Source organism: Caretta caretta, chromosome 14, assembly GCF_965140235.1.
Source record: "Caretta caretta isolate rCarCar2 chromosome 14, rCarCar1.hap1, whole genome shotgun sequence".
Classification (NCBI taxonomy): Eukaryota; Metazoa; Chordata; order Testudines; family Cheloniidae; genus Caretta; species Caretta caretta.
Window position 1 is genome coordinate 19,594,029 of NC_134219.1, and position 13,262 is coordinate 19,607,290.

The 13,262-nt window shown below is 39.8% G+C and overlaps 1 protein-coding gene across 5 annotated transcripts in view; it reads left to right on the forward strand.

Annotated features, from left to right (window-relative positions):
• FOXK2 (forkhead box K2) overlaps positions 1–13,262 on the forward strand; it is a 103,782-nt gene that overhangs the window by 25,973 nt on the left and 64,547 nt on the right. The window contains exon 1 of one of the 5 annotated variants that reach the window (XM_048817239.2): positions 10,276–10,695. The exons of 3 other annotated variants lie outside the window; for them this stretch is intronic. In XM_048817239.2, the coding sequence (XP_048673196.2) occupies positions 10,361–10,695 (335 nt within the window). In that variant the 5' untranslated portion in view covers positions 10,276–10,360. Of the gene's footprint in view, positions 1–10,275; positions 10,696–10,909; positions 11,011–13,262 lie in introns of those variants that run through there. One more of the 5 variants, XM_075119348.1, reaches the window with a different exon arrangement.

Consider the following 13,262-nt stretch of genomic DNA (forward strand, 5'->3'; position numbering starts at 1 on the left):
TAGAAAATGACAGTCCCTGCCCCAAAGAGCTTAGAGTCTAGAGACTGGCTTAAGCTATCTCGTAGAATTTATTGTAATTTAATTATGATAACACCAGTAATTCTTGATATCCACATAACTATCAAGTCCTTTCCTGAGTCTTTAATTTTTGGCCTAAACAACTTCCTGTGGCAATGATTAATTACATGTTGTGTGAAAAAGTATTTCCTTTGATTGGTTCTTAATGTCCCACTTTTTAATTTCATTGAATGTCTCCTTTATCCTGGGCTATGAGACACGGAGAAAAAAAGCTCCAGATCTACCTTCTCAATGCCATTCATTATTTTATATACTTGTGTCATGTGCCCTCTTACTAATTTGCTTTCTGAGGCAAACAATCCCAATCTTTTCAATCTCTTCATGGACTTTTCTCATGCCTTTGATAATTCTTGTGCTCCTCCCTGATATCCCTTTAGTTCTGCAATATCCTTTTTGAACTGGAGTGACCAGTTCTGCACATGGTATTAAAGAAGAGACTGCACCATTGATTTTAAAATAAAGACATTATAGTACTTTGTATTATTCACAATCGCGATTCTTATGTATACTAGCATCTTGTTAGTTCAATACACATCTGTTGTTGAAATTTTTTTTTTTTGTAATTGAGCTACCTACAGTGATGCCCTGGTCTCTGTCTCGAGTTGATACAGTTAATCTAGAACCCTATATGGTGTATGAATAGTTCCCTCCAACGTGCATTACTTTGTATTTATTGACACTGAATTTCATTTGCCATCATGGTGCTCATTCACCTAGCTTGTTTAGGTCTCTCTGAAGTTCCTCACAGTCATCTCTGGTCCTGAGTAACCTGAATAACTTTTGTCATCTGCAAATTTTGCTACCTCATTACTTTCTCTACTTTCTAGGTCATGTAATTTGTCTTTTTATAATGGGGTCCATGTTGTCTGAATCTGCTCAATAACATTTAATTTTACTATCTGGTTATGTTCAGGTTTTTATCTTCCATTGGTGCTGCAGACACTTTATGTGGTGTATATATTATAGGCAGCACGTTGGGACCTCTATCACTGTGATGTTTTACATCCTTAATGCATCCCAGTCCATTAAACACTTCATCACATAATTTGAGAACATGTTTTGCATCCTGCTGAGTAGATAAGCTATGCACATATTTGCTCGTCTGCGTTTGTAGAATACTGTCCAACCCAAGCACATATGGAACTTCCTGTTGAACTATTTTAAACTCCCTGAGTGATAGCCGTCCTTACACAGACATACTGGTGTGGTGTTACCACTTGGGATAATTTTTGTACCTGCCATATGAAAAATGGTTGGCATTTTAGGAATTATAATATTGGCATTAACTAATCTTTTTATATATGATTGCTATGTGTATGTTGCACATAACTCCATTCTTTTTAAATTCACTTGTCATTCATTTTATTTCTAATTTCACAAACCAATCTGTTAGGGAACCTTACTTTATAAAACGTATTAAGTTAAGCAATAAACAACTCCTGTTTCTGTGTTACCAGAAATTTGCACTCCAACTGTATGTTCATTAAATGTATTTTGCTTTTGTATTTGTGCTGAGAGTAACACACATTTGTGAACTAGTTGTTTTTGTTGCATATATTACTGAGCACCCGTTCAGACACTTTTGTGTCACGATTTCCTGTTTATTGCAAACGAATCTCGTTCCTGCTGCTTGTTTACTCTTTTATGCTGTCTTTAACGTCTTGGTATGTATTTTTAATAAAAAAAAAGTGAAATAATTGGAGTGCATCTAATACCCTGTCATGAGGGAGGTACAGTTTTCATTAGCCCTACAAATATCCACTGTCCTTTGCAAAATCCAGTCCATTTTTCATCATAACTTTTCTTTGGTCTGGTTACTGGTTTTATCAAAAATAATTCAGTCATTCCTAGTCCACCTGTTGACAGGTCCAATTCTCATGACTTAGCTTTACTACGTAGGCCTGTAATGGTCAACTGACTCACCTAGGAGTTGGTTTTGAAAATATGCCTTTCCCAGGTGATATACTTGCATCGATCAGAGTATTCTTCAAATATTTGAATGACATTTTCAAGCTGTCTTGTACTTCCTTCATGCTCCCACAGAAAAGTATTATAGATCTCAAATGCCTCAAGGCCTTTCACTTGCAGCAGTTGTGGAGGGATTCACCCTATCTAGTTTCTCTTTAATACCATTAGCTTCCAAGAAAACTTGGGCCATGTCTGTGCTAGGAAGTTACACTATTTTAACTAATATACTAATATAGTCTAAAGTGGTATAATCTCCCTACGGTGAAGGCAGTTTTATTGGTATAAAGATGCTTTAAAATTATAGCTTTTCCCATGTGGGAAGGGGAATAATTTCACTGATATAAGGCACCTTTATACTACAACTACATCTACACTAGGGTTTGTAGATATTTGACTGTTGGTTAAAACTGATATAATTATACTGGCATAATTTACAACCGCTACTACAGCTTTCTTCAATTCGGTCAGGATCCCTTACAGATTGAATGGTGTATACTTCATTTACTCCATTTTTTACAAGGTTTAATTTACGTCTGACCCCATGTAATAAGGCTGTGCTGACTGGTAAGAGACTGAAACTTTATCACCTGACATGGGTCAGAGTTACGAGAGGTTAAAACCCCTGTTAAATGGCAGGGTCACCACCCATTACTCCAGTGGTTACTGTTACAATGGGGGAAGATCCTATCAAGGGTTTAATACAGAAATACTAACCACTCTTAATTGTCATAGTACATTCTGCCATGTTACTCTCATCTCTCGATTTGAGGATATGTAGAAATTATTCTGAAGTGTGCCTAAAGATTTAAAAATAGTTGTTTAATAAGTCTCAATATATGATGCTTCCTTGAAGCGCTTTCACAATACAGCATGAGTAGGGCTGGTTAATTCTTACAGAAAAAAAATGTAAAAGTCATAATTTCAGTTTAAAGAAACTCATGGCATGGTATTTTAGTAACTGCTTATCCATAGGTGTCAATAATAATTATTAAATGTGTACAGTTAGCAAAACACCAAATTAATGTAAAGGGCCAAATATGGTCACAAAATAATAGAAAAGTTTTGCTCAGTAGCATTTTGATTGGAGTGAATAAGACTAACATAGGAACAAAAACACTGACGTTCACTTTTGCCAATGGTTGTGATAAACATCCAACCTTAACCATGATAATCAATACTAAATACAGGCAGTGCTGCAATCATTGTGTGTTTTGCTTCTGTGATATTAAGACTTGTTTTTTATGGGCAAAATTAACATTTTTGCAGTGTAGAAGTGGAAGAAATACCAGATTAAAAATGCCTCTGAACAATCTATCCCCATCTTCAATTAATTGTTAAAATAGCAACAATAAAATAGAACAGTGAAAAATTTACCCTATTGCCGCTTTATTTGACAAACATTATTTTAAATCCCATACTAGGTTGAACTACAAAAGTATTGAACAGTGGGGTTAATATTTCCAATTAAAACATAATAATCCTATACATTGTTTAAAACCCTCCTGTTGCGTACCCTTGAGTGCCTATGTGGATCTGCAGCTCTTTTTTAAACACAATTATTACTCTCTGTGGGTGGGGATGTTGCATATTTAAAAGTCATACTTCTGTCTGAATGTTTTAACCTTCTGTTTCTTGTAACAACGTAGAAATTAGAAGACCATTTCCCCCCTATTTTTTAGCTTACTTTGCTTTTGCATTTGATTACTTTTTGGTTGGCATTAGTTTCACTATCTCATTTGCATAGTAATTTCTCCCTTTTTGTGTGGATCTTTCACACTGTAACAATGGAGGGGAAATATTTTTAAAAACAGGGAAATGGGATTGTAAAACTACAAAAATTGGCATAGGAACTTGGGGCTGGTATAGATTTTAACTAGATTTCAAGTTGACAGTGTCCCTTTCAGCTGCCCTTGGCTCTGCTGCATCACATGGTTTCTTGCATTAGAAACTGTTGTAATCTCTAAAAACACATACTATTGCCTCTCAAACAGTCTCTTGGGCAACTGCAGGCAGTTTCATTGACATAACTGTCTAGTGTATGCTCAGGTGGTGATTGTTCTGCCTGCCCCACCCCCAGGGCCCTTCTCACTGTTTACAAACACACACTGCCTAGGTCACTGCCCAGACATTGCTGATGATGTCATCTAGAAAGCACATGTCTCCCTGCAGCTTCAAAGCTTGCAAATTTCTCCCAGCAGGGTGGCATAAAGTGCAGTTTGAAGGGGCAGGGGTTCAGCTTGTACCCTACTGATGAAGCAGACATCTCCATACATCTTATTCGCTGTTCCCATGCTACATGGTTTTGGTTAATCAGAGATTATTGCTCCGCACGTTGCAACCTCCATAAGCAGCTTGGGACCTAGAGCATGCTGGGTAACATGGTTTGTAAACCAACTGCAGACATTTGTGTTGGATAAAATAACTGGCGTGGATTTCTCAGTTTGCTGGACTATAGCTAACCTAGGGTTATAAACTACAGCAGAGAAAACCTGACTTGTCCTTATTCTCAGGGGTATCATATACTACTTCGCTTTAAATGTTTAGTGATGATAATTAGCATTTACATATCAAGGACAGCTGATTAGTATTGATCTTTTTTGAATAACTAATGACATATATATTTTTGGAATTTATTTTAAATTTTTTCCCACCTATGTTGTGGTTTCAACACCAAGTAGATTAGTACAGAAGCATGATGCAGATTAGAGGGTCTGGTTTAAAAACCCCTGCCAAAAAGAACCAAAAACAAATTGAAACTGAGTATGCAAGCAAACTAGAGGAAGGAGACATGTTTATTTGTGTCTTTTAAATTACTTTAAACACTGCCTAAATATTATCACACCTTTTGATTTTAGATTTTTGTTCTGTTTTTTAAGATAGTTAAAATCTGTATTGTGAAGGCTAAAATTCCTGCCTTCAGAGAGAAAAGTGCTATTTTTCTAAAGTTCTGTACAATTAATTTCTTGAAAATAAAAATATTCTGGGATGACATTTTTTGATTTTGCTGGATATCAAGTCTTTGCAATAACATATAGATGTTTAAGTGTGCAAATGGCAATTTTTTTCTATTAAAGGAGAGATTTCCATACCAGACCTCACCCCGTTGGATTTTTTTATAGATTTGTTTAGAATTACACCCATAATTTTAACTTTAAAAATCTTGCCTTTCACTAAAATCTGCCATTTGCAAAGCAAACCATTAGACTATGGCCTCAGTCCTGCAAAGACTTAAACAATTAAGCATGAGAGTAGTTCCATTAGTTAATGGGATCACTCGCACGCTTAAAATGAAACGTGTCCATAACTCTCAGCAGGACTGGGGCCTGTGTTGGGGAGCTGTTATTACTCCTCATAATGGCCTTGCAAGATGATAAGCAGAGGAAAATGTGTGTGCTCCTCAGGGAAAAACTCACATAATTTAAGGATCATCAAGTTTCTCTTCAGCTCACCCCCATTCTACAAGAGGCCAGTGTAAATGTTTTCTATTTTGTAAACTGTGAAACTGAGAACTGTGAAATAGTATAATTTAAGGATAGAGTGCAACTTCTGAATTTGAAATATATTGTTGTATTAAATTGGATCCATAATGTTACTTATGTGGGTTTATATGTCAATGTTTTTTGTGAATAAAAACAATCTCAATGGAATTATATGAGAGACTTCTGTAACACGGGGATTATTGATAGATCATTATGGTTTGGGGAGCTGTTAACGTCAGTTGCCAATGTGTACTTTTAGGGACTCTTAATGGACTGATCAATTGGGCTGTCTGTAACCCATTCTGTCATGTCAGTGGAAATATGTATTTCTAGAAAATGATACTTTATCTATAAATAGGGTGCATACATACTGTAAGAATGCATGAGAGAAATCCTCTAGCTTTTCTTAAAATTATTTTTTCCTGTCTTAGTAATACAGGCTTGGAGTGTTATCGATCATACCAACGGTCTATGAAAATATATTGTAAATCATACCCATTGTGTGTTGAGTATAAAACAAGATACTGAAAAAAAATCAGAATTATTTTAATTTAAAAATGGATAGTGTGTCTCTTCTTGGATGAGACCTTATATACCAAGTATCAGTTAGTTCATTTTAAGGTTGAGTGGTAAACACTGAAAATAGGGCTCTTTAATGGAATTGCTGACAGATCCTTAATTACAATGATGCTAACAGGTGCTGCTATAATATGTCAGAGTGGATTAGACAACATTCAGCTGCTTTGCAAATCAGGCCCAGGCCAGTGAGGTGCCATTTGCCCACAATTCCAGTTGCCTTCAGTGGGAGTCACACATGCTCAGCCCTCTCAAAAGATTAGCTTCTATATATCTACAGCCCAGATCCTGGCCTAAATAGCCAGGATGGGCATTGGGCAGATGAATCCCCCTCTCCTCCACCCCGATTGTGAAGCAGCTGTGGAATAATTTGAGGTCCCTTATGTAGACCCCCTACGGACAAGAGAATATATGCAGTGATGGATCTTTTGGCCCCACCGATACAGACGCCAAGCACAGAACTGCTGAGCTCTGTGCAGAGGGTGTGGCTCCATTGTGTCCAGCTTCTTTGTCCCGTTTGTGGAACAGAATGCAGAACCACAAATGGGAGTCCTGTTGTCATGGGTCCCTCTTTCCCTACAGAGAAGGGGGATGAATTTTTTACTCAGTGACGAAAGCACTGGCAGAAAAATTCCTCCTGTCACCTCATTAAAATAGCTGTTACTAATACATCAGTAAAATGACTTTCTCCTGAATGTTGTGTATAATCTTTTGCAGAGTAGCATACTAGCTACAGGACATTTCAAAAGAGAATTTATGATTGCATTTAGTAATCTATATTCTAATTTAGTGGTTGATATTTAAATAATTTTTCTGTAGAGTCTTTATGCAAAGGAAAAAAAACTTAGTTCAGTTTGTATATTTTTATATTTTCCACAGTGTGAGTACTAACTGCTTTTTAATGTTCTTTCTTAACAGTTTTAATTTGTGACTGCTATCCACTATTAAATTAGCATTAATAGATGGAAGGTACAGGTATAAGAGCAATGCAAAATGACCTGTCTGCAGCTGGCCAGTTGGGAATTTACCTAGCTCCTATTCCAACCTTCCTCTTCCCTCCATCCCTGGGTGTAGGTGGTGTGGTGTGGAGGAGGTGGAGCTCCTTTATGGCAACTTTTAGCTGGTATTACATTAAGGACCATAGCCAGCTGTTGTAAACTAGAGCATCCCCTAGGCTGCTCTAATTTACATTAGAGCCAGTGGTGGGGCAGGTTGAGAATCAGAAGTCATAACTGCCTCCTTGAAGCCCCCGCTTTGTCTGTACTTAGCATATCTTGATGGAGGAGAAAATCTGTCCTTAAATCCCCAAATATGTGCAAGATTAATCAAAAGAGCTTAATCCTAACCCACTGCAATATATTACTGTATGCCTGACTTTTTTTTTTAATTTGGAACTGGTAATGCACACATCTCTGTGAACATCAGAGTAACAAATATGTGAGTGTCTACGACCTCATTCACTGCTGATGTAAGCAGGCAACTCCACTGGCTTGAAAGGTGTAGCACCTGCCTACACTAGCAGTGAATTTGTTCCTAAGATCACAGAACATTGGCTTGACATTACTTTGCACATAGTATGTAATGTGATTTTTTTAAGCATGTTAGTTAACATATATTCTTAGTATCCACTTTTACAGTTAAATACCTGTTAATTTAAACTTAAAAAAAACTTTAGCTCAAGACTTCAAGTTTTGGACTAGATATCGGCTATGCCTTTTAATAAGTGAATTGTGTTTTGGTTAGAGCATGAAAAAATATATTTCCAAATGTATTTTAAGTTCTGTAGTAGAAGCATACCTGTGTCTCTAAACACCTTGACAGATTGCTTAAATATCTAATATTTTCAAACATTCTGTTTGGAAATAAAATGACTGTTAGCCACTATTTCATCAATATCTGGATGTCATCCAAGAGCCAAACAAAAATCTCTTGAGGACTTTTAGGATCTTCTGTTGAAGCGTTCGTGGGGATTATATCCGTGTATAAATATAAATAGGCTTCCTCATCAGTGTGCAACATTATGCTGTTAATGATAGAAGCTAAGCAATGTATAGCTCTGTTATCTAAAGTCCCAATTCAGACTTTAAGTACACAGATCTTGTTCTTTTGAAGGCAAAGACAATGCACCTATTTGCATTGTTTAAATGTAGCTACATATGTCTTAAATTTGTACAACATTTAAATTACATTCCCTTACCAAAATTGCTTTTTCAGCTGGCAGTTCCAATAACACAAACCCTAAAAAGTAGGAAAATCAATAATTAAGATATTCATTACCTGTCCAACACACTTCTCTTCATTTCCTTCTTTGAACTTCACATCTTCCCCTTCTACCAGCTACAGCATCTACCTTCTCACTGTGTGTATTCTTACCAAGAAAATGTCCTGATCAATGTTTTAATTATAGTTGAATAGAACTAATTTGCAAATGTTTGTATGGGCTTTGAGTATGTAAAGCATTCTGTAAGTGCAAGTGTTTCAAGAGAAGTTTAACATTTGAAGTATTGAATGCAGTTAGCGAGGGCCTGCCTTAATATTTTCATATGGTTATACTTCTGGCCCTTCCTCCTAATATATTAAAACCATGAACAATCCTTAGCGAATGTCATGTTTTATCTGACATCTGCATTGTAAATATAGATGGGAAAGAGATGATGGTAACATATGTCCTTCTGACATACTTAAAGATACAGCAGAGCTCTCAGTACAATTTTTAAAAAATGGAAGTAACTCCTTTATGAAACAGACTACAGGCAAAACTGTGGCCTGAGTGTGAGGATGCACATGGGAAAGTTAAGGAGTACTTGTGGCACCTTAGAGACTAACCAATTAACCAATTTATTTTCTTTTTGCGAATACAGACTAACACGGCTGTTCCTCTGAAACATGGGAAAGTTAGTCTCTTTCACACCCGACTTAGCTTCCTCTGGAACTAACAGCAAAATCTCCTGTGTGCTGAGGGAGGAGTCATATTGTTAGGCCTGCTCTGATCCATCCTGCCCTTCAACTGTTGGGAGATATTAGGAGGTGCAGCTGGCATCACCTCATATCTTATGGTAAAGACAGGCTTTCTGTTCATGGTGGTGTATGTATTGTACAATGCAAGATAGTTTGTCTTCAGAAATTGAAAAGCTTGATTTAATGTAAGTAGTTCTTGGTAGCAGCCTGAATGTGTGTGGGGGCTGGGGTGGGGGGTAAGCAGGCTGAATGTGTGTGTGGGGGGGAAAGCACGAGTCTTGTGCTTGAATCATTACCTTGGTGCACAGAAGCTTAGGTATTTCTATTCTTGTTGTTTTATTTCCTTTTAGTGGTGTTCGGTGGTGAAAAAGAACATCCTGTTTGTGAAAGCATCCATGGAAGAGGGAACAGGGCCTCAAAACCTGTTGAAAGATGCTATTTCTTTTGGACTGGTTGCTCTTTTGTACTAAAAGACTGGTGATGCCTGCTTAATGATGGTGTAGCCCTAGTCAGTTGCCCAGGGTGGTGTGGGACTATACAACTCCTCCTCCTCCTCTCCCCCCCCACCTCCCCGCATCAGACTGGAGCTCAACCCAGGATGGTGGCTGGGAGAAATACATCATCCCTTTGGAAGCATGGCCGGTGACAGCAGTCCCCTTTTAAGGGACAGGCTAGCGTGTCCCTATGCCTCATGGGCATCGAGTGTGAGTTGTCACTGCGGGGCTGAAGCAGTTGTCCCGTTGCCTTAAGGAGAAAGGTTTGAGGGTAGGAGGCCAGCGGGCACAGTGCCCTTTCCCTGCGAGGGAGAGGGGGCTGTGCGCTGGACTGTCTCGCCCCGCCTCTGGGCGGCTCGGGACTGGCCTACTTGTGCCTCCCTTGCCCCTGCTGCAGCCTCGGCTAAGGCTGGCCCTTGTCTTCCCTAGCGAGCGCTTCGCCGTTGCTTTCAGTGTGGCTGGAGCTGGCAGTGCAGGCGCCTCGCGGAGCCGCTCCCGCTCCTTCCACGCGCTGCGCTCCGCTCCGCATTTTCCTGACGTCCGGGTGTGTGCCTTATTCTTGGGGCTACCACACTAACTTGTTGAGCTGCGCTGGCCCTAGCGCCTCTTGCCATTGGCCGGTGCGGCATAGCCCCATGGGCGTGCGGGCCGTGTATTGGCCGGGCCGGGCCGTCCATCAGCGAGCGGCGGACTGCGTCAGGTTGGGTTGAGCGGCGTCCCCTTCCCTGCTCAGTGTCTGGCGGCGGCTGCGGCGCCGGTGCGGGCGGAGGGGCGCAGGGAGGGCGGCCCGTTCGCTCGCTCGCTAAGATGGCGGCGGCGGCGGCGGCGGCCGTGGCCCGGCTGGAGGGCCGTGAGTTCGAGTACCTGATGAAGAAGCGCTCGGTGACCATCGGCCGCAACTCGTCGCAGGGCTCGGTGGACGTGAGCATGGGCCACTCCAGCTTCATCTCCCGGCGCCACCTAGAGATCTTCACCGCTGCCCCCCCGCCGCCACCGGCCGGGGCGGACGGGCCGCCGCCGCCTCAGGGGGACGCCGCCGCCGGTGGCGGGGACTTCTACCTGCGCTGCCTTGGCAAGAACGGGGTCTTCGTGGACGGCGTGTTCCAGAGGCGGGGGGCGCCCCCGCTGCAGCTGCCCCGAGTGTGAGTACGGGGGAGCGGGCCGGCTGCAGCCCAACATCCTCTGGGCCGGCCTGGCCGCCCCGGGGAGCGAGCCATCCCCATCGCTCGGGAGCGCTGCCCCTGCCTCCCCGGGGACCCCCTGCTGGAGGGCGGGTGGTGCTGCCTCCGCACGCCGGCTGCCCCGTTTCCATTTTGCTGGCACATGGTGCATGACAGGCAGGGAGTCCTTTCGGTGCAGGGGCCACGCATCATGAACCCCATCGGTACGTCCCCCAGAGCACCCCATCGACAGCCAGCCAGGGCTCGTTGCAGCCATCCCCGTGAACGGGCTTTGCGGTGGGTCCTTGCTTCCTTGTCCCCCATGCGGGGTGCCCCGGCTGGTGCCCCTGATCTGTGTCCATTCCACCAACATTCCTCTTCCTTTGGGTTGGCCTGTTAGATACAGGTGGCAAGCATAAAATTACAGGAGCATTAGGGCTGTCTTTTGGCCACTAATAACCGTTTTCCCTCTGCTTCTCTCGCACATAAGTGTGCAATAATAGTGCCTTGTGGGTATAAACTAGCCTGCACCACTGCTTGGAGCTATTACTGTTGGTAAACAGAATTGAATACACTCTTGCGTATTGTTTGTGTGTTGCAAAGGAGAACACAAGTTATGTGTTTATCCACGTATCTGGGATTTCAGATCAGCACTAAGCAAATTTTGTGGTCCCATTTGTACTGTTTTAATAAGTTTTTGTTGTATTTTCTGTATCTTCTGTGTAGTTTTAAGACTAGTTTTATATTTGTGGTTAGCTAAATTGAATTGTGTTTAAAATATTCATACTCAGAATTTTAACATGTAGTTCTTTAGGTAATTTAACAATGAAGAGAGTTTGCAAACAACAATATATTCCTTCACTTTTAGCAAATCGTTTCTGCAGAATATTTTTCTGGTGAAGTGTGTGAGGCCTGGTATTTTTAAGGGTGCACTGAACTACAAATATACATTCCATCCTTTGAAGAATTATGTGGGAAAAGTGAGGTGTTTATCACAGTCTGTGCATCCAAAATATTTCAAAAACATAGCATATCTTAACTAAAATATATGAAAATGTTGTTTTTCATTATTTCCGGAAGAGTAGTTGTAAAATGTTTTAGGGGTGTGTTTCACAGGAAGCATGCTGTCACTGACAGAATCTTGTTACCGCGCAGGTTTTTAACTTTATTTTGGAGAATGAGAGTGTGGCTTTGCTATTTAGATGTTTTTATGCAGTTTAAGCAATTCACCTATAAAAATCATACTATCTTAAACCTGTGCTTTCTAGGAAATGCTATAATTCTGAAAGGGCTTGTTAAGGAGCTGTGTGTGTAGTGTTGTATAATCATAAATACAGTTGGATGACTTGTTTGACCTTTAACAACTATAATTTCTATTTTTGCTTTTTTTTTCTATTGTAATAAGCATGTCTGTCATATGGCTAATCTGTTTTTTCTTTTCTTTATAACTGGCTTTTAAAATATTTTTATCTCAGGATATTTGTTAAATACAGGAGCAAGAATGCACTATTTTTTTAAATCTGTGTATTTAATTTTAAACAAGTCTTTAAATTGGTATATGATGTACTGCAAACAGATTTAAAATTAATTTGAGCAACTTAATCTGGTAGCAAATTTCCACTAAAAACCGAAGGTCATCAGAAGCAAAACACATTACAGTCACTGTGTGCTTCTCCTGTTACGTTATCAGTGTGGGTCTTGAATTGTATTTTGCTTTAATCCTTTTAAGTCTGTAATTTGCCACATAATTCTAATGGGGGCAGAAAATGTTAACTTGTGTTCAGGGTAATTTTTACACACATCACAAAATTTTGCATAGTAAACAAAGGGAAATTTTTATATAAGGTTAAATTATCTTGTGAGCATAGGCGGAGTTAAGTAAATTAGTATTTGAAAGTGATTGCAGCAAATGATTGCATGATTATTTGGACTGTACACTTTTAACATTAACTAACTAACTTGAAAGCTTGACAGTTAAAGTAATATTTCCTGGCTACAGAATGTAATTAAGTTGAGCCTGGTAAACAGGGTAGCACACTTGCAGTCATTATCAGAAATTGTAGAACAACATTGTACGCTAAGTAGATTGTGATTTCTTTGAGAGATGTGAGGATAACTTTTAAAACTGTAAGAGCAGGCAAAATTGATAATGTCACCAGTAGGCTGTTGAACGAGATCTGCTTTCTGCTAAATGCTTTTGGATGGCTTATGATCTGTATCATTGCTGAAATATTTAAAAGCCCACTTGTGTGGAAGTTAAGCCTTCAAAAAATGTATAGCATATTTGTAGCTTTCTAAGTTTAGCAAAGTTCTTTTACAGCAGTGCTTAGGCAAATCTAAAGCAGACATCAATTACTTATACCAAGTAATTACTATGAAATGTTGATGACTAATGTTGTTCATTGAAGCCATGTCCTTGAATTTCACTGTGGATTTAAACTGACACATTGAATGTTATCTGCAAAGATTTAAATAAAAATAAAACTACTTTGAGTCCAGGTGAGCTAAATATATTAAATAGCAAGTTATGTATTTTAATTCAAAAATAT